This window comes from Dendroctonus ponderosae, unplaced genomic scaffold (genome assembly GCF_020466585.1).
Source record: "Dendroctonus ponderosae isolate FM_Combo_2020 unplaced genomic scaffold, Dpon_F_20191213v2 Dpon_F_20191213_1, whole genome shotgun sequence".
In the NCBI taxonomy this organism is placed as follows: domain Eukaryota; kingdom Metazoa; phylum Arthropoda; class Insecta; order Coleoptera; family Curculionidae; genus Dendroctonus; species Dendroctonus ponderosae.
Window position 1 is genome coordinate 25292120 of NW_026017110.1, and position 19364 is coordinate 25311483.

Genomic DNA, 19364 nt, shown 5'->3' on the forward strand with positions numbered 1-19364 from the left:
TTGCTTTCGGAAAATCCGAGATTCTCCGCAAAAACAGCATTAAACAATTAACTAACTAAATCGACAAAGTGACATGAGGGTGACAATATTTTTGATCGTTTATAAAGTTTGCAGCTGCAAATGACCTCAGGTATGTTAATTGTTCAGTTTTAACATTTGTATTGATATCACGATTCCCCATAATCCTTCAACTAGTAAACCACAAGTGAAAAGCCTGTAGTTTTTTAGTTTGATCACTTTTTATTGGCACCGTATTTAGAAAACAAATAATTTGTGTTGTATACCAGTCAAAAAAAGGCCCCTGGGGCGACACATAATCTTTCAAGAGCTCTTTAACATGCCCCCTCTTCTGGCAATCAGCTTAATATAAAAAATTGATTTGCACGTTAGGGTATAATATTGCATCTTAACTTTTCTAAGGCAGTGGAGATCTTGATCAATTGACATACATACTTATAACATCACTTCAATTGCTTTAGAACTCTATAAACTTTCGATACATTATAATAAAAAGGCAAACACTGTCCTTTGTACTCAATTGTTTCCACCACATAAGGTGGGAACAATTCGTAAACAATACTCTCCTCAAATTTTATTTTTAATATCTGGGTTACACCCAGATTAATAATAAATGTACCGCTAGTTTCTTTCTCACCGGAACTGGATAAAACACTAACTAAACCACATTCCCACAAAGTGACTCCGTACTCAGTCCAACACTGGTTTGCCTGAAACCGAAGAACCCCGTCTTCACTTTCGGCTGTGCCCGTTTCTTTTTCATGTTCCCAAATTTTTACTCTGCATTTTGCCGATTTTAAAGCCTGCTGCAGCTGATATGCCAGCCCTCCCTTTTTGTAGGACTTTTTCCTTTTGGGAGGCTCATAGTAAAGTGAACGGAATGATCCAAATGCATTATTTTCCCACTTTACTGGCGACCCGAATTGGCTTTCAAATGGCTCAATTTTCGGCTCACAGGAATCAGAAATTGGTGATTCTGAATCAATCTGCAATGTGGGATCAGGAATGAACAAGTCAGGGCTGGTCTCTCTTTCCCTTTCAGCAAACAATTCCTGATTGACTTTTCGGCGCTTTTTCACTGCCCTAAAGCGATATTTCTGTATAACGGGAGAAACGACAGTGTCCTGAATTGTCTGCTTTCTTTGAGTCAACTCTGGGGATATGCTGTTTAAATTACACTTACTTAACTTAAGGATTGGTGATGAACAGTTACTGCATGTGTCGCTTAAAATGCCAACAGGAGATCTTAGGGATTGTGTCCGTGCTGGAGTTATGTACCCCTTTAGGCCATTTGGATCATTTACTGCACGTTCGTCTTCTGAACTGGATGATTCCCAGATTATGTATTCTGAGGCTCCAGTTTGGTTTTCATAATTTTCACACACTGATATCCAATGCTTTTTTGCCATTTTGATACTAACTCGTCGAAAGAAACGTTCTCTTTTGAATTAAGAACATACTATGATACTAACAATCATAGATAAAGACTGATGCTAACAATCTATTGTCTTTATCTATGCTAACAATGTAAATTGGAAATGTTGTCAGTTATATATAACCTAGAAAATGAGAACTTCCTTACATAGAGAAAATCAGACTAAACAGAGATAGATGTAAGACTCTGGCGTCACAAACTGAGGCGAGCATCCCAAACTTGAATGTACATTAAATTTAGCTCATTGAATGCTGACTTGAGTTCATGTACTCACCTTGTAGATAATATTTTCTTTAACTTCCCCTAGTTATAAAAACTGATATGTCCTTAGTGGCGTTTTTGCGCACTAACTAGTACCACATGAGATTTGATTGCCCCAAACTATTACGTCAGAGATTTTTAGGGCTGTTCTGTCATGAGTCGGTCACAGTTTAGCCAACTGGCATCCATGACCATGACTAACTTCGCGCTTTTAGCTCACTTGACTTGCTTTGCTCGGTGTTGCCGGTGTCTATAGAAATACAGAATTTTAAGTTTTTATTACCATGGGCCCATTCTTTTGAAGATTTTGGTCAACAAAATAATAAGAAAATACACTTTATATCTGGAGGATTTCGGCGTTCTTTTTAGTTGTCTCTTAAAGTACAATTAAAATAAACGACATTGAGCTAAAAACAAATGCGGTTTTATCTGTGGCTGCCAGAAAACACCTTTGAAACGGCAAGTTTGGCAATGCTGGTCTGTCAAAACTTGAACTGTCGTTGTCAATACGGCGTTAGTCCTTTCTTGAAGTACAGCAATTTGTGTAGCACGTGGAACGTGAAAGAGAGGTAAGTTTTTGCCGCTATTCATTAAATATTAGTGAAAAAAATTAAATTTACGGACTGAACATTTAATTGTTTGGGTCCACAAAAGTTTTTAAGGTAAAACAGCTAAACATTTGAACGTTTGTTTTCAGTCACAATGGTCGCGCAGAAAAAACAGAAAAAAGCAATTGAAAGCATCAACAGCCGTCTGGCTTTGGTGATGAAGTCTGGAAAATACTGTTTGGGGTACAAGCAGACTTTGAAGGTAGTTATTCGCACGATTGCATCTGAAATCATTGAAATTATTTGAGGTTAGGAATCCTTTCTACATGGAACAAATGAATCGAACCCCATGCCGCGTTAATGTAGAAAATTTTCTTCAGTTTTTATACACGAAACATATAAGTGTGGTTTCTACCGATGGAATTGTGTTATTCGAAATGCAGGGAAATTATCACTGTCTATCTTAACAAGTTGAAAATACAGTTGAGTCCAGATATAACGAACTTGAAAAATGAACTAAAACTGGTTTGTTATATCCGGAGTTCGCTATAAGCGAATAATAATACAAAAACACGAGGTGTATTTTATTTCGTTATTTTTACATATATTGGTGGAAGTTAGTAGATATGACTAAAAAGAACAAAAAAAGGTATTATGCCTCTTCTTGAAACGCTCTACGCAACTTCTTGAACAAACAAACTCTTTGTTTTTGATTTTACTCCCCATTTCACTAGCCTTTTCTTGCAAAACACTGCCTCTTATGGAACGTTTTCTTGTCTTTTTTTTATTAAACCACTTCCTTCCACCAGTCCCTTGTAGACCTTTTCATGTGCAGATAATTTTATCATAGGCTGATAAAACGTTTTCTCTGTTTTTCCATATTGTTGCGACAGTAGACTTTCCAAGTGCTAATTCCTTACAACTGTCACTCTGCTTTACTCCACTTTTTATTTTGTTAATAATCTCGTACATTTCATTTAGTGAAAAAGTTTTGCATTTTTGTTTTTCCATTCTAAAACAATTTACATACATAACGCGGCAAAACACAACAAGTCATTGCCTGTCTCTCGCTCTCACAATATATACAACTCCGCACGATTCGTGTTGCTGAGCGGAAAGTGAATATAGAACTAACCTAAGAAGTGATAGTTATATCCGGAAGTTCGTTATAACCAGTAAAAAAATACCTTGGTCTTTATGGATGACGTTTCAATTAAAGGAAAAAGTTCGTTTTAACCGAAAGTTCACTATAACAGGGTTCATTATAAGCGGACTTTACTGTATGTTTAAATACAGATTTTTTAAAAAGGTGTCCTATTTTCAAGGCAGCGTGTTACCATATTCATAAGTCTCCGTAGAATGGAGTCAAGTATTTATTTCAGCGACAGCGTAGTTTTTTCTGTCCCTCGGCATGTTTTTACTAAACAACAAACATGTAAATTAGGTGCATGTTATGTTCAACTCATAAATCACATAAAATGAGAAAAAAACAGATTTACAGAGTTTAAAATAAATTAATTCAACATTTAAGCGACACATTTTAAAGGTATATGCCATTATTCTAGTCCAAATATTTGTTTTTTTTTTTAGACTTTAAGACAGGGCAAAGCCAAGTTGATCATTATATCTAACAACACCCCGTCTTTGAGGAAATCAGAGATTGAATATTACGCTATGTTGGCCAAAACTGGTGTCCATCACTATACGGGCAACAATGTGGAATTAGGAACCGCATGTGGCAAATATTTTAGGGTTTGTGCCATGTCAATCACCGACCCTGGAGATTCCGACATAATCAAGACGATGCCAGCTGGCGATGGAGCTCCTCAATAAGTCATCCAATAAAAATAATTAAAGTTACCTTTGCTTTTTATTTCTGGAAATGCCCCATGCAGATAATTGCATACAATTTGCCGTCTCGTATTCGTTTTATTTTTAAGTAAAAATTAACTAGAAAAATCCAGTTTTTGTTGGCGCAGTTTCACTATTTTAGCTGTAAATATAGTTTAATTTATGTAAATCCAAAAATGCCTTCAATAGGCAGTAGTTCATTCAGTTCAGTTATTTTATTATTAAACTTCTCACACAAATTTTACTGGAAAAATTTAATATAGTAGGGATGGTTAATAATAAAAAACAAGATTTAAAAACTAAATTTTATTATTACATATATGCAATTATTTACATAAGAATGAAATCGAATAGGTAGTTAGATATTTCACAAATAATGGAGTTTTTGAAATCTATACGGTCGGAATCAAGTTAAGAGCGGATAGTATAAGTTTCAAAAAGTCTCAGCTTACAGAATTCTATGTTTGAAAACTGTTGAATTTTTCTGCTTTAAATAGTAAAAAAAACCGAATTACCTAAAAGCAATTGTAAATGAGATATTTAATACTAAAATATTCGTACAACACCTTGGAACTGCAAACAACCATCATTACCATCTTAGGTATCCAATTTGCACTTCGGCATACCGTAGTAGAATAAAACGACATATTGGAACTGGGGTTTTAATTTAAATAAGTAGAAAATTATAGGGTAGGTTCACTTCGATTGCCATTTTACCATCATTTTATCTTGTATACTTGACTGGAACAAAACGTACTGTGATCTGTTACTCACACTCCAAAGAGGTATTGACAAAACAAAGTTAAACATGTCTCACGATGGTGGATTTTTCAAAAGCTCTTCTAAGATAGGCTACGTTCCCTCCGAACATCACCACCAGCCCCGTGATCGCCCAGCCGTTGATGGGTTGGAATTTTATCGAAGAATGGATGTTTTAGAGCATCACGCAACGTAATTCTTTCAGACGGCTCATAGTCAAGCATTTTAAATACCAAGTCGAAGAGATAGTTATGGTCAGGATCATCAGACTGTTTGTACCGCTAAAAATAAATAAGTTTATATATATATATATATAAATAATCTTTATTTTCTACAGAAAAAGGCTATCGACCCAATCGGCCTTTCTGCCCTAAATAAGTAATTGCTTTGAAAATATAATTTGTATATTTTTATCACTATTTTCAAGTCCTCTTACCAATAATGGCTTGCAGTTGTCTCGTACGTATCGACCAGCTGAACTCTTTTCATCCCAATCTAGTCGTCCTTTGTAGAAGTATTTCGTCTTTGTTTTTCTTGCCATTCTGCCATGGAAAACATTAGATAGCGTTATTTTTAGAATGAATACATTTGTCTAAACACTTAGAATTTCATAGTTTTTTGCTCAACTGGATCAACATTGGGACTTTCTCAATCCAGGTAGATCAACAAAATGAGTTAAAATGCATGAATTAAGCCGATCGATAAAATAGTAATTGATAGATTTTGGGAATGTAAAATGTACCTTTGAGGAAATTCCCCTAGGATCCGCTGCATCATCGCCAAATGTTCACGATTATCATGAGTTTGAAATAAAGTAATGCCAAGATAAAGTTCAAACAGTATGCATCCTATAGACCAAACATCACATGGTTGGGACCATCCAAGTTCTGCAAATAACAAACGAGTATAAAAATCAAGTATTGCGATCACTTCGTGATAGTTAAGGCCTTTCGATGTAAATGTGAGGAATTTTAGCACCTGGTTAAAATAGTTCGAGACAAATTTTAGAATAGATTCATAGACTCCCAAGGCGTGGGCACAGTTCGCCCACTTTTCTATTTTAGTTTTTCACCCATTTCGTTTCTTAGTCGCTAATTTACATCGCTTTACAAACAAAGTGTTAGCATTATTGAACAATAAATTACTTAACCAGTTTGCATTGAATGCTGTGGCAAGGAAGAGCGAGTGATTTCGAAACGATGAAACGATTACCTCGCGTTTTGATGATGCTTAAGACATTATTCTTCTTCTTAGCGTGCCTTATCCGTCGCGGACGTTGGCTATCAACATGGCAATTTTAATTTTATTGACGGCATTTCTAAATAGCTGTATAGATGTAAGTCCAAACCACTGTCGTAGATTTTGCAGCCATGAGTGTCTTCTCCTTCCTCGTCCTCTTTTACTGTTGATTCTTCCTTGAGCTATTAACTGGAGTAGACGATATTTTTGATGTCACATTATGTGTCCGAGGTATTCCAGTTTCCTCTTTTTAACTGTGAGTGTAATTTCTCTCTCTTTCCCAATTCGCTGCAGCACTTCTTTATTAGTTATGTGGTCAATCCACGAGATTCTGAGGATACAGCGGTATATCTACATTTCAAAGGCGTTTAATTTTTTCATTATTTTCATCATTGTGTGTCTGATCTTTGCTCACCACCATCCACTTTGTTTTTGATATATTTAGGCTAATACCGTGGTGTGCACTCACTTTCTGTATTTTTTCCATGGCGCGCTGCAATTCGTCTATGTTGTTGGCTAGTATGACTGTATCATCAGCATACCGCACATTGTTAGTCCACTATCCGTTTATCTGTATACCCTCTGTTGCCTCCTCCAACGCTTTTCCAAATACGTTTTCCGAGAATATATTGAAGAGGAGCGGAGACAGGATGCAGCCTTGCCTCACTCCTTTTTTTATTTCTATGTTGTCAGAATACCGGTTGTTCAGCTTTATCTTAGCGGTTTGTCCCCAATACATGTTTGCTCTTATGCGGATATCTTTATTATCGATGCCGGTATTTTCGATGATCTTTTGTAATAGCTCATGGTCTACGCTGTCAAACGCTTTGGCAAAGTCGATAAAGCAAAGATATACTTTTTTGTTGACATCTCTACATCGTTGGATAAGAAGTTGTAGACTAAAGATAGCTTATCTTGTCCCAAGGGCATTCCGAAATCCAAATTGAGATTCACTGATGTTTTCTTCACATTTAGTGCATATTCTGTTGTGGATTATTTTCGTGAAGACTTTGTTGACTATGAGTCGGTGTTGATCAGAGGTTTTTGCGTTTTGTTTTTTCGGCACTGCGATGAAGGTTGATTAAAGCCATTCTTTGGGTATTTCGCCCCTATTATAGATATCATTAAATAGACTCGTGAGGATATCGAGAAATTGATTATCAGTTTCACACATAAGTTTTAGTATTTCTACTTGAATGCTATCAGGTCCAGGAGCTTTGTCGTTCTTGAGAGATAGAATAGCTTTTTCAGTTTCGGATTTCATAATTGGGGGTCCCGTATCTATCTCATTCATATTGTGTTCTTTAGGTCGTTCCGAAGCAAAGAGGAGTTCGACATATGATTTCCATACCTCTAGACATTTTGATGGTTCCGATATAATATTATCGTTAGTGTCCAGTATGAACGTAGTTCTGTTGTTTATTTTCTTTGTTGTCATTTCCCTTATTTCCTTATGCATATTGCGGTAGTCGTACTTTACTTCATATTGTTCCATCTTGTCACATTTTTCAGAGAACCATTTTGCCTTTGCCTCTCTAATGTTTTTCCTGATGTTTTTGTGAATTTCACTCTTGTTTTTTGTATTTATCCTTTTGCAAATATTTTTCACAATTTGCTTGCATAGAGTTTTTGAATTTATCCCATTTATTTGTCTTGTGCTTTAGTCGTGTTGTTGTTGATTTTCTTTAAATCGTTAGTCGTTTATTATCAGCTTGTTGACTTTTTAATAACGGAAAACCAATTTGAATCTACAACACAGTTGTAATTAACTGTGCGAGTCCCGACCCAGACTTATAATTGTCAAAGATCCAAATTTCCTAAACTTTCATACAACTTAATCTGGATAAAAATAATTTCAGAAAGTGTAGAAATGCGTATCAATCTTTGCGTCAGAAGCACCAATGCAAAAATATCCGGGACTTTATTTTCGCTGCCAGTTCGCGATCAGGGTTTTTCACAATTCCCACATTGAACTTACCAAGTATTACTTCTGGGGCCCGATAGTGTCTCGTTGATACGATTGTACTATGATGTTCATGGTCAAACGTAGCACTGCCGAAATCGATCAACCTAACATCAGTCTTGGCCACTCTCATCACATCGCGCCTCTAAGCAAGGAGCAAATACAATATTTAGTTCAATTTCATAAGACTTGGAAAACATTTACCTTTTTGGAGTTGTACACTAGTTCGAATTCGGAGTCCACAAAAAGTATGTTTTCCGGTTTGAGATCCGTGTGCGTTAGTTTGTTGTCGTGCAAAAACAGCACCGAGTAGCACAGTTGATAGGCAATGTGTCTGACCTGTTCCAATGGGTACGGTTGATAATTGTTGTCTTTCTGTAAAATAAGCTAAAATATACACACCTGTTTATTCCTTCTCATAAAATTACAACTGCACACATATTGCCATTTCATCATTATAACTATCTGGGAAGTGAAGAGATGGGAACGAAACGAAAAAAGATAAATGGCTTAGTTGCTGCTTCTGCTGAAAATCTGCAAATGGGCAGGCCAAAATTTCGCGAATTTCCATTTGAACCATCAAGACAAGACCCGAACAATTATTTCGAGTTTTTCCCATTAGATATTTTCAACGGTTTCTTTGTTAGTAGGGATAGAAGAAAAACATCGATGTAATACGTTCGATGTTCCATATTTTTACCATCRATGTTGTAAATTTGGGACATCGATAAAACATCGATGTTAGATCTTGAAATAAAAACATCTAYCATTTGATGTTGATACCAGATAGAAACATTTTCTGCCAACTCTTTGATAGTGCCGATACAAACGATACCGCGGCATAGCGGCCCATATCCAGCTGCACCCGAAAAAAGCCTCTTTTTGTAACCAGTTGACCCAAAAATGTGGCAACTATAAGTTGAATACATTTAGTCGATTATTTAACGTCATAGTAGTAGCAAAATACAATTACTAAAGTTTAAGTTATTTAAGTTAATCAATTTGAAATTTGTGTGCAACGGCAAACTATTAGAACATCGATGTTCTGTCTTCTATGTTCCCCTAACATCGATATTACCTTTCGATGGCTACCATCGATGTTATAGGATCGATGTCCCATCCCCATTTGTTAGAGTTGTAAAGTTTGTCGTATATCTTTTGATGCTTTTGCATTTAAAAAAATTACGAATTTCGGAATACGGCAAAGCCTTAGTTCAAGCTTCAATTTGTTAGTTGGAAAATATCGTTAAACAAATGATCTTTTAAAATGATGCCCACGGTGATAGCGATCATTCCAACCGTTTTCAATCTGAATCACATTTTGGGGTGAGCCGTGAACTACGTTGACCAACGCACAGAAAAAATCAATTAACATTACAAAGTTAGTACTTGCAGACAACACACGGGGTTATTTCAATACTTTTAGACTAGAATAAAAATCAACTTACCAAAAAATCAAATACGCTAAGACCTAGCATTTCAAAGGCGATGCACATGTGCCCATGGTAGTCGAACCAGTCTAGCATTTTCACACATAAACTGAAAAAAAAATCAGTTACATTGGACCAGTTCACAGCACTATTCTTCATCGTCGAAAGAACTTTAACTTACTGCACGCCATCGGGGTCTTTGTCCGCCAGCTTTTCCAGCACATTGATTTCCAGCTTGGCCGCCTCTCTGTATTTCTCCACATTTTTTATGATTTTCAATGCCATGGAGTGCTCCCTGATGAAACCAAAATATCACAATTTATTCTTAGGTAACTCTCTTGGCTCTAACCAGTTCAGCTGGCCCAAAAATATGAGCCAACTGTATAATTTTAAGGCCATACTTACATTTCAAAGTCATTCACTTTGACTACCTTGCCAAAAGTTCCTTCACCGAGGGTGCCAAGTATTCTATCTGCAATACAACACCGAAAATCGTTAATATTTGCTAACGCTTTGTTAGGTAACAATGTTTGCTACAACGGATATGACTGCAATAAATATAGATAGGAATATAATTTAAATAAACCAAAGCTAACTCCTCACTATCGTGTTTATGCGAAGTAAACTTTCGAGCTTGAATTGAAAAAATAGTTTGTTGCGAACCCCAAACATTGTCACCCAACAGGAAAGCCCCATGCATAAATTCTGCCTAAGCTGAAATCGTTTCCTGTTATTCCATTTTGACTGCTTAATATGGGCAAAAAACCGTCTGTAAATGGTTGTTCAACGCTTTACAGGCTGTTTCAAGCAAATTTTGGTCAAAAAATGTAACAAACTACATTACGATTCTCTTTTGGAAGCCTCAACGTTTTAGAACCTCGATTTGCTCTCCCCTTAATTATTTCATATTCTAAACTCTAACACTCAGAAAATTCGATACTGCATCAATATCAAAATTGGCCGTTAAAAACTTCAAAGAAAATAATTCATGACCGACCTGGAGATCAAAATGGTTTTTTAATCGTTTTTAACAGTCAACCTCAATCAAGTACAACCAAAAATTATCGAATTTTAAGTGTTAAATGTGTATTATATCAAGCGGTATTCACACACATCGATTTTGCAGGATGTCTCCTGTTCGGTAAATAAGGTGGCCTTCTTCATCGTCTTCCACTGAAGGCGCCTTTGTGCTCTGTTTATCGCATCATCAAGCAGCATCATCATCATCATCATCATCATCATTGTCATCAGCGGTGTCAGTCACAGAGAACGTTGTGGAGTGGTCAGGAAGATCATCATCATCATCATCATCATCATCATCATCATCGTCATCAGCATCATCATGGGATCAAGATCAATTCAGTAGGGGAAGGCGGAGGTAGTGGCGGTACGGCCCAGATGACAATTGGTAATCATAGTCATGGTCATCAGCGCATATGGCAACAGCGAACGCAAGGTCGATTGTGGCCCGACAAGCAAAGATAAAGAGGCAAACGGATTGCCAAATCAGCAATCAACGATCTTTTGAAAATTCCACACATAACATTGCAAAAAATTACAATACAGGCATATCAGGCACCAGAAACACTGTTAGAGCTTTGGAGCTAAGTGAGCTATTTGAAACAAACATCTACATTTCAGCTTGCCAGTGAACTACATATTATTGGCAATGAAAAACCCCCATCCGCATTCACAGAGATTCTGTGTTTAGCTAAGTTCAGTGAAACGATCACTGCAGGCGGTTTTCCTCTTTTAAAATGAATGAGCTATTTCGGTTTTACGTTTTAGAATAGACTATTATATACAGACCTAATTTTAAAAGCGAGGTGAATTATAAAGCGTCGTTTCAATGATTCACTGCATTTTAAGAGTAAATCGAGCTCATTAGGAAAATAGCCTGTGACATGACAAAATGTTCGCCAAATAGGAGACAAGTACTACCCACATGATTCAAAACGTAGAGTAGGTACCTTTTATTTGGGTATTTTGCCTCATAATGTCGGGACTTTGAAGACAGAATTTCGCCCCGTTCTTTCTTAGATTAAGAGCGAATTCCCCAACAAACCGTAGTTGTAGTGGTAATTTAAGTGTTTCATATTCTGTATTTCGTTTTGTTACGGAATTCGCATTTGATGTAAAAAATTTATCTATCTATTATGTCCTTTTTAGGGTCAAAAATTTACGTCGTTCTGTAAATTCCAAGAAATTTTATGAAACCAAATGTTCTTATTTTTACCTCTTAACTGCATCTCGATTTAAAAGTTATGGAAGCGTCGCCTTTAATCTTCAAGCCCCTGAGTGTTCAATCAGCATGTTAAATGCCTTACATTACATGCGAAATTCTCCACCGGTATTAAATAAAATCTGGAATTTGCAGACGAGATTGCAACTCTGGGACTGAAAATACCCAATAGTGAGAAGAAATTAAATTAGAATACTGACGACATTCAGCTAATTATCGAAGCATTTAACAAACGGTTGTAGTATGTAGTTAGAATGAAATAATTCAATTTCTGATATCAATACATTGTTCGAAAAACTTGACTAAGGCGACTGGCTCAAAAAATTCCTGGCAATATTCGAATTGTCGTTTATTAATAGATTTTTACGTAGTAAATAAGCGACGAAAGTTTTGTGTGTGTGGTTTATAGTTAAGAACCAATTTGTTCTGTCGATTCTTTATCTTTTACAGCGTGTTCGCCTAAGAATGAGATATTTTCGATAAAAACTATTTTCGTTGATAGTTTGCAGGTAATTTTTACAAAGTGTTTAATAAGACGACAATAGTAATGATTAATAAATATTAATACAATAGCCTCGAAACCGGTTCTTGAGTAATCAGTGTAAAAAACTATTTGCAAACGACAATTTTGAGCTATTCCCACGATACATAACACATACAAGACAAAAAACAAAATTAATTCTAGTGAGAACTTTCCTAGTTGGGCTCTTAATAAAACACTTTTCTAATTACGCGCGAATAAATGGCTGAATTTCGGCAATAAATTTGCGACATTTTAAATTTAATTGCATGTCGTTGAATTGAAACGTTACTGCAACCGGTTACAACGTGCTAAATATGTTTTATGCATCGAATATATTCGATCTATTGCCTTAAAAAAGCAAAATAACTTATGAAATCTTAATTTGGGGCGATAAAAATAATTTTGCTGTGCAGCATCCCGATGAATGGAACAATTGTGCACCTATGAATATCTAAGCTATCACTACTACGATCCCAAAAATCAAGAGATTCTAATAGCATAATTAGAAACAAAAACATAACAATTCCTACATACTTTGAATGTCAGTAATAAGGACAGTTATGCAATGTCAAGCCATTAATGTTTTTAACAATCTGACAAATTAAATAAAAATTTTAGAAACTGATAGTGTCTCAAAAAAAAACTAAAGAACTGAATGAAAATTATTGTTAAATCATGAATTTAGATGTAACTCTGAGTGTTATATGAAATTTTATTTATGTTTATCAGATTGTTATTTTCCTATCTTGCGGTATGACATTTATATTTTTATTGTTAAGAAATTGTACAGGGTGTCGCGTAAGCACATTATCAAACGGCTACTGTGATATTCTTTGCATCTAAAGAAGACGATCTGAGCTAACTTGTTTTAACAAAAAATGTCTGGCTCCTCTTTTTCTTCAAACAAGTTCTTCAAACAATCGAGTTCAGCCGTTTTGGACAAGTGGTGAATTCTACGAGAACTTTTTATTTGGTGGATGAAGTCAACTCATTTTTTTTTTGTTGATGCACTAATCATTTATTCACAATTTTGTGGTCTTTGTAAAATCTTGTAGCATTCATAGTTTTTGCGAAAAGAAATATTTCTGTTTTTTTCAAAAACTATGAATCCTACAAGATGTTACAAAGAGAACAAAATAGTGAATAAATGATTAGCACATCAACCAAAAAAAAATTAGTTGGTTTCATTCACCAAATAAAAAGTCCTGGTAATTTTTGTACCACGACACTCAACAATTCGCCACGTGTCCAAAACGGGTAAACTCGATTGTTTCAGTAAAATACGAGACTTACATAAGAACAAATTCACAGCGAGTTTTATCAAAATACATCGTAGCATTCTCCCGATATTTCAAAAAAGGGAATTTTTTTGAAGAACTTTGACCATCAATAGCAGAGGAACCAGATATTTTTTGTTAATAAAGGTTAGGTCAGATCGCCTCCTTTTGATGCAAAGAATATCGCAGTGTCGTTTTGATCATATGCTTACGGGACACTGTAATCCGTTCACACGGATAGTATATTTTTGATATATACCTAGTCGTGCCAACAGATATATGTGTACCTCACCGGGTTTACTGATGAAATGTAGTTACTATGTATATTTTACTGCATAAAATACATGCTTATCAGTTTCTAAAAAAAGTTATAACAACCACTTTTCAAATTATCTAACTAAATTTCTAAAACTTTTAGGTTATCTCGAAGAACTCTATCTATCAGCACGTGGAAAATTTTCGCATGGCATACACCACGGTTACCACTTACCGGTAGTGATTGACAAATCGCAAGAAAACACTCAATGGATGTACCGTCCATCATTATAATCGAAAACTCATGAAACACTGATACAACTAAAAAATGCGCCATCTTAACTCTACGATGTCGTATTGACAACAGAAACCATAGATAAAGACTGAAAATCACAGATACATAGAGCCTGTTAAAGGCCTCTATGATGACGTCACCATGACAGTTCATAACGGTAGCGACCCTTTCGGTACCACCGAAAGTCGGTTCACAAAATATCCCCCACAATATAAAGGTTAAATAGGGGGTATGTTCTGAGACGGTTTGGCGTCACGAGGACCATTTCTGTGAATAGACCGACTCGTCAGAGGAGTGACGTCATAGCAGTCGGGCCTTTCGGTGGTACCGTTCCATACCCGTAAATCGGGGTGTGACAGGAGATACAATATCTCCGAAACTATTTACTACGGCTCCAGAAAATATATTGAAACCGCTCGATTGGGAAAATTCTGGGATCAAAATCAACCGTAAACACTTGAGTAATCCACGCATTGCATGTCACATCGTACTCCTCGCAGACGAAATGGAAGACCTCCAAACCATGCTTTCAGACCAAAACTATGCGGCAAAAAACACGGTCTCCAGATCAATGCGAGTAAAATAAGAATAGCCATTTTTTTGCGCTACACTTTGACAAACAAATCGGAACCAAATCTGGACGTTTTGGAGGCCAGCGCAAAGACACTGTCCAGCCAAGAGATTGCTGGCTTTCGAGTTTGATAAAAAAAAACGCCCCGCGGTGCCCAGTGAATTTTTCAAACCCACAATAGCTACGCTATGTCAATTTTGCACAATCCAGAAAAATAAATACCTGTGAAACGACCTTCAAGAATCTATAACCTGCACATAGATGATGCCAAGCATAACAACATGTTCCAAATCTATAGCATAACATTTAATTTTAGCATTAAAACGCTTGTCAGATTAAAACCTTGTTCGCAGCTTAAATCAAGTCCAACCCTTCATTAGGATTAGGAAAAAACCAGAATTGCTTACAGTGATTGTTTGACATTTCCAGTTATTCGACTCGAAAAAAACCTTCTTCTAAATCCAATTTATTAAAGGCGAGTTCAATAGACGTTTAATTGCAATCGCCTCACGCAAAACCCAGTATTTCCTTGATATTAAAGCGTAAATGCTCTGATCAAATCAAATTTAATCACTCGAGAATGGCGAACGTTTAAACCATGAAATCATGGGCAAGACTAATACGAGTACATATATATTTAATTATGTCTGGAAGCAAGCGGGTAAATGCGATTAGATTTTGCCTCCAAAGGAGTAATAAACTAAGAAGATTTTGAGAAAATCAAAGTAAAAATTTACTTCACTGGCAAGCTGATATTTAGGTAACCTGGTACAATATCGAAAAAGTCAAATTTCTTGCGTATTTCTGGCTGTAATATACAAAATTGGTCCATACAGATGTGAAACATCAGCTTCCAAAGACATTGTCTTGGGCTGATGTTTCACATTCTGCTAAGTAATCCAATAGAAAACATTCTTAATATCAAGTCGTTGGAAGTACTATTAAGTAAATTGAAAGTAAGAAACTTGATACTAATAGGGCACTTTAAGTAAAAGCGTCAAACCATGCGGATAAGTAACATGACTGATGAAATAATGATAGAGTTATTCCCGCCTACTCTTTCAGCGGCTGAAGTTATTTGAGGTGCAAAATACGTTTTATTTGCACTAACATGGAGCTAAAACATCAAAATCTGTTTATTTATGAATTATTTTAAAATAATTTCAATGTCACCAATTAAGCGGATGAACCTCGCGTATCCCTCATGAGTAACAATTAATGATAAATTCGTTGACATGACCGGATTTGCATTAGATGAACTTTCAACTTTATTAAAAATGAAAAATTCATAAGCAAACGCAAGCGGAATACTTGATAGATTTTTAAACCAGCTAACGCACTTGACATTTGCTATTTTCGATTTTTATCAACCGTTAGTGGATTAACGAAAACACGGCACAACGTGTGGGGAGAGTTTCAATATACTGGCTAAACAAAAATAGATCAAACTAACGCAAATGTTGGCATAAAGTCAACATTGTGAGCGTTTAATCTTCGAAGAGCCAATAATTTCGTACTTGGAAAAAGTATCATCCGATCGTCATGATTTCGTTAGATGACTTGAAAGGCCATTATTTTCAATTGAAATCGAGAACAGAAACGTGTTTACGAATTATTTATATATTTGCCAAACGCGTGAATTAAATTGCTCCGATATGACGCTTGGAAAGCGCCCAAATTTGAATTCGAATGCACAAATCCCAGAACGGTTTGAATTAGGTTTGACCGAAATATATTTCCAATGCACCTTTAAGCGGTATTAATTCGCAGTTTATTCCATTTTTCTATAATGCTAAGTTAATTAGATCCTTTAATATTTTCACAACACTATTATTTCACACTTATTTTGCTTCCTTGATATGAATTTTAAATAAACGTTTTTCTCAGTCAGAAACTCAATAGTTTCTGCGAGTGCAATTAAATAGGCGCAAACGGTTACAAATATGAAAAATAGGCTCATAACTAAAAAAAACCCAAATGGAAATAAAGCAAAAAAGTAAACAAAAAGTGTTCAAGTTTTTTTCCTTTTGACCGCTTCTTTTGGAAGTAGAATCTCGCATAAACGCATTCAAGTTTGAAACCATTTTAACGGTAAAAACTGAAAGCAAAACGATGTTGCATAACCATCAGCAAATCATTCACTTTTCGATTGGGATCTAACTTAGGAACAAACCTTTCCATTCCAAATTAATCAGCGAATAAACAATTTAATTTACCAATTAAATCGCATATGGAAAATATCGCATATCGGTCTATAAAGTTTACCAATGCTGCGAATCATAATGGGTTGATTGTCAACAATGTTCTATTTTGACTTGATACCGACGAGCGAATCCAATATTGTTTCCTCATTAAACTGAATAGTTTTTTTTAACCATACGGAGTGTTTATAGATTTAACTGCGTATTTAACGACAAAAAATAATTTTGCACGGCCACATGAGTTGGCAAATGTTTGATTTAGCTATACAAAACATTTGCTGATTATTTGATACGGTTTATATCGGTCGTTTTACTATTGCTCTCTATTAATGCATAAACATTTGGACACCCTGAAATTTTCGTCTTATGCACTAATCGCGAGTGTTTACAAAGATATGTTCTGAGGAGGGCTAATGGGGCTGAAACCAGATTTCCAAAAATACAGAATTTTAACAGCAACGTTACTACTTTTCAACCTTTTGCTTCGAAACCTAAATCCCGACTGAATATTAATTTTAAATGAGGCTGCCAGGCCGCAAGTACATTAGAAAAGTATGTGTTTCAAACGATTAAATTCCCGAATTGCTAAACACTAAGAGCGCGTATCCAAACTGGCATGTTTGTTGGAAAATATTAGAAGATTAGTAGCGGCTTGGCCAAGTTATCTAGATTAAACATTGTTGTCCGATTGTTTAAGCAGCCCATTAAATATATAAAAAATGCCCAACTAACAACAAAGAGAACAGAGAACAATTAGAGGTGTTGAACAAGTAGAATTTGATTACTTTCGAGTATTCGTAGCGTAGGTATTCAAGTTCGAAACTCGTAGTTCAGTATTTTGCCAATATAAAAATATGTCACAGTATGGTGAAAACCACATACCACAAGTTTAGTACGATAGTCAAAGTAGCGAACCAACAGCATAAAATACTACATCACATCAGAGTAACGACCAGTAACGGATACTCAAAGAAGTTTTGTAAGATTCGATTACTTTTGAATACTCGTTATTTTATTCAGTTACTCCTTAAACGCAATCCTACGTCGTGAGTAGATGACTTAGTTAGGATTCTATTTTCGTCCTATTTTTTGAACAGTAAATTAAAAAAATATATATTTATACTACATTTAGGAATGTTTTCCGGGCTTTGAAGCCGTATATTTATACTACTTCTTAAACTTGTCTACAAACAGAATGTAAAGAGAAATAAGTGCAGTTCAATTGAAGGGATTAGAAGCAAAACAGCCGAAATAAAACTACCAAACGTAAAACTAACTGTTAACTCGTGTTCTCTAGATTTGCTTCTAATTGGTACTAAAATCTTCTAGGTAAAAATCATAGCCGGACTTTTGGGGAGCAAAAAATTCAAAATTAAAGGAATCTCACCAGACGTTTGGAGCCAAAAATGCCAGAGTGGCACTGGGTTGTTTTGCTACCTACTAAATGTATTTTCGTTAGAATATTGCAAAATGTATTCACAGAGATTCAGTGATTAATTATATTATAATTTTCCCTAGACAAACCCGAAAAAGAATAATCAATATTAAAGAATAAAGAAAATGTTATAAACTAGAATAGGCTTTTTGGCCAAGAATATGAAAGCAGAGGGAAAAATAAAAGAAATAAAATCGATCAGGAGTATGAACACACATGTTACCAATGTGGGGAATTTGCTAGGAATGAGACAAAGCTAGGAATGAGATAACTTTTTTCTAAGTTATACAGTTTACCAACTTATGACCTACAAACAAGTTCAGTCATAATAAAGAACCTAAACGAAAGCAGCTAAAGCTAGATTTTGTATCCATTTTAAAAATCTAAACCAGCATTTGAAAGATCCGAAAAAGAACACACAAAATCAAACTATAAAATGGAAAGATATGAGCTGGTTTTCATACAATAAAACTAAACATATCAGCTTTCCTTTAAAAAAAACTTTGGATTAGAACTTTACATTTTTTAGACAGAAAAATGGACAAAAATATTGGTCGTCCAGTGAATAATTTAAACTTAGAGCCCCTTTACCAAGAAACACTAAAAATTAAATAGGCGAAATGGAAAAATTTACAAAAGTTGCTAGATTTCATCCTTCTAATATACCATCAATTTCATAAAATCCTGCCCCATGAGCCAAAAATAGAAAAAACAAACGACCAGCAACCGAGCTGAAGATTCGCAACTTGAGTATGTCGAAGAGCAAGATAATAACATGCATTTGTTGTCAGATTACGAGGAAATTTACTTGTATTGCTAAACAATAATTTTTGTTAAAAATATTAGAATACTCAAAAAAATTGTTCGGTTTGTCGTTTTTGTCAAAAAATATATTTAAAAAAATGCTGTTTTTATTTCTTGAATAGCAGTTAAGTTTGTACTTAATTTAAGTCGTTCCATAACAAACTGATTTAATTTATAAGGTAAGAATTGTCCAATGTAAGAAAACTCTTGAGGATTCATTTATCTAAACTTAGTTTTCTCGCGTAAAGACCGGGACA

General features: G+C 35.3%; 2 protein-coding genes across 3 annotated transcripts in view; one reads left to right on the forward strand and one right to left on the reverse strand.

The window, feature by feature from the left end:
* Positions 1–2176: 2176 nt before the first annotated feature.
* LOC109541542 (60S ribosomal protein L30) lies at positions 2177–4122 on the forward strand. The gene is made up of 3 exons (XM_048661533.1): positions 2177–2283; positions 2412–2524; positions 3853–4122. The coding sequence occupies exons 2-3, from the start codon at positions 2417–2419 to the stop codon at positions 4093–4095; spliced, it is 351 nt and encodes a 116-aa protein (XP_048517490.1). The 5' UTR covers positions 2177–2283; positions 2412–2416; the 3' UTR covers positions 4096–4122.
* A 282-nt stretch (positions 4123–4404) lies between these two features.
* LOC109544314 (probable dual specificity protein kinase madd-3) overlaps positions 4405–19364 on the reverse strand; it is a 20505-nt gene continuing 5545 nt past the window's right edge. The window contains exons 2-10 of one of the 2 annotated variants that reach the window (XM_048661517.1): positions 10618–10696; positions 9910–9976; positions 9686–9799; positions 9523–9613; positions 8279–8461; positions 8090–8219; positions 5615–5759; positions 5309–5414; positions 4405–5153 (exon numbers count right to left, since the gene is read on the reverse strand). In XM_048661517.1, the coding sequence (XP_048517474.1) occupies positions 4956–5153; positions 5309–5414; positions 5615–5759; positions 8090–8219; positions 8279–8461; positions 9523–9613; positions 9686–9799; positions 9910–9976; positions 10618–10696 (1113 nt within the window). In that variant the 3' untranslated portion in view covers positions 4405–4955. The remainder of the gene's footprint in view (positions 5154–5308; positions 5415–5614; positions 5760–8089; positions 8220–8278; positions 8462–9522; positions 9614–9685; positions 9800–9909; positions 9977–10617; positions 10697–19364) is intronic. The other variant, XM_048661518.1, reaches the window with a different exon arrangement.

Coding starts and splice junctions, on each gene's coding strand:
- LOC109541542 (XM_048661533.1), top strand. CDS start 2,417: ATGGTCGCGCAGAAAAAACAGAAAAAAGCAATTGAAAGCATCAACAGC. Junction 2,525..3,852: donor GGTACAAGCAGACTTTGAAG/GTAGTTATTCGC, acceptor TTTTTTTTTTAG/ACTTTAAGACAGGGCAAAGC.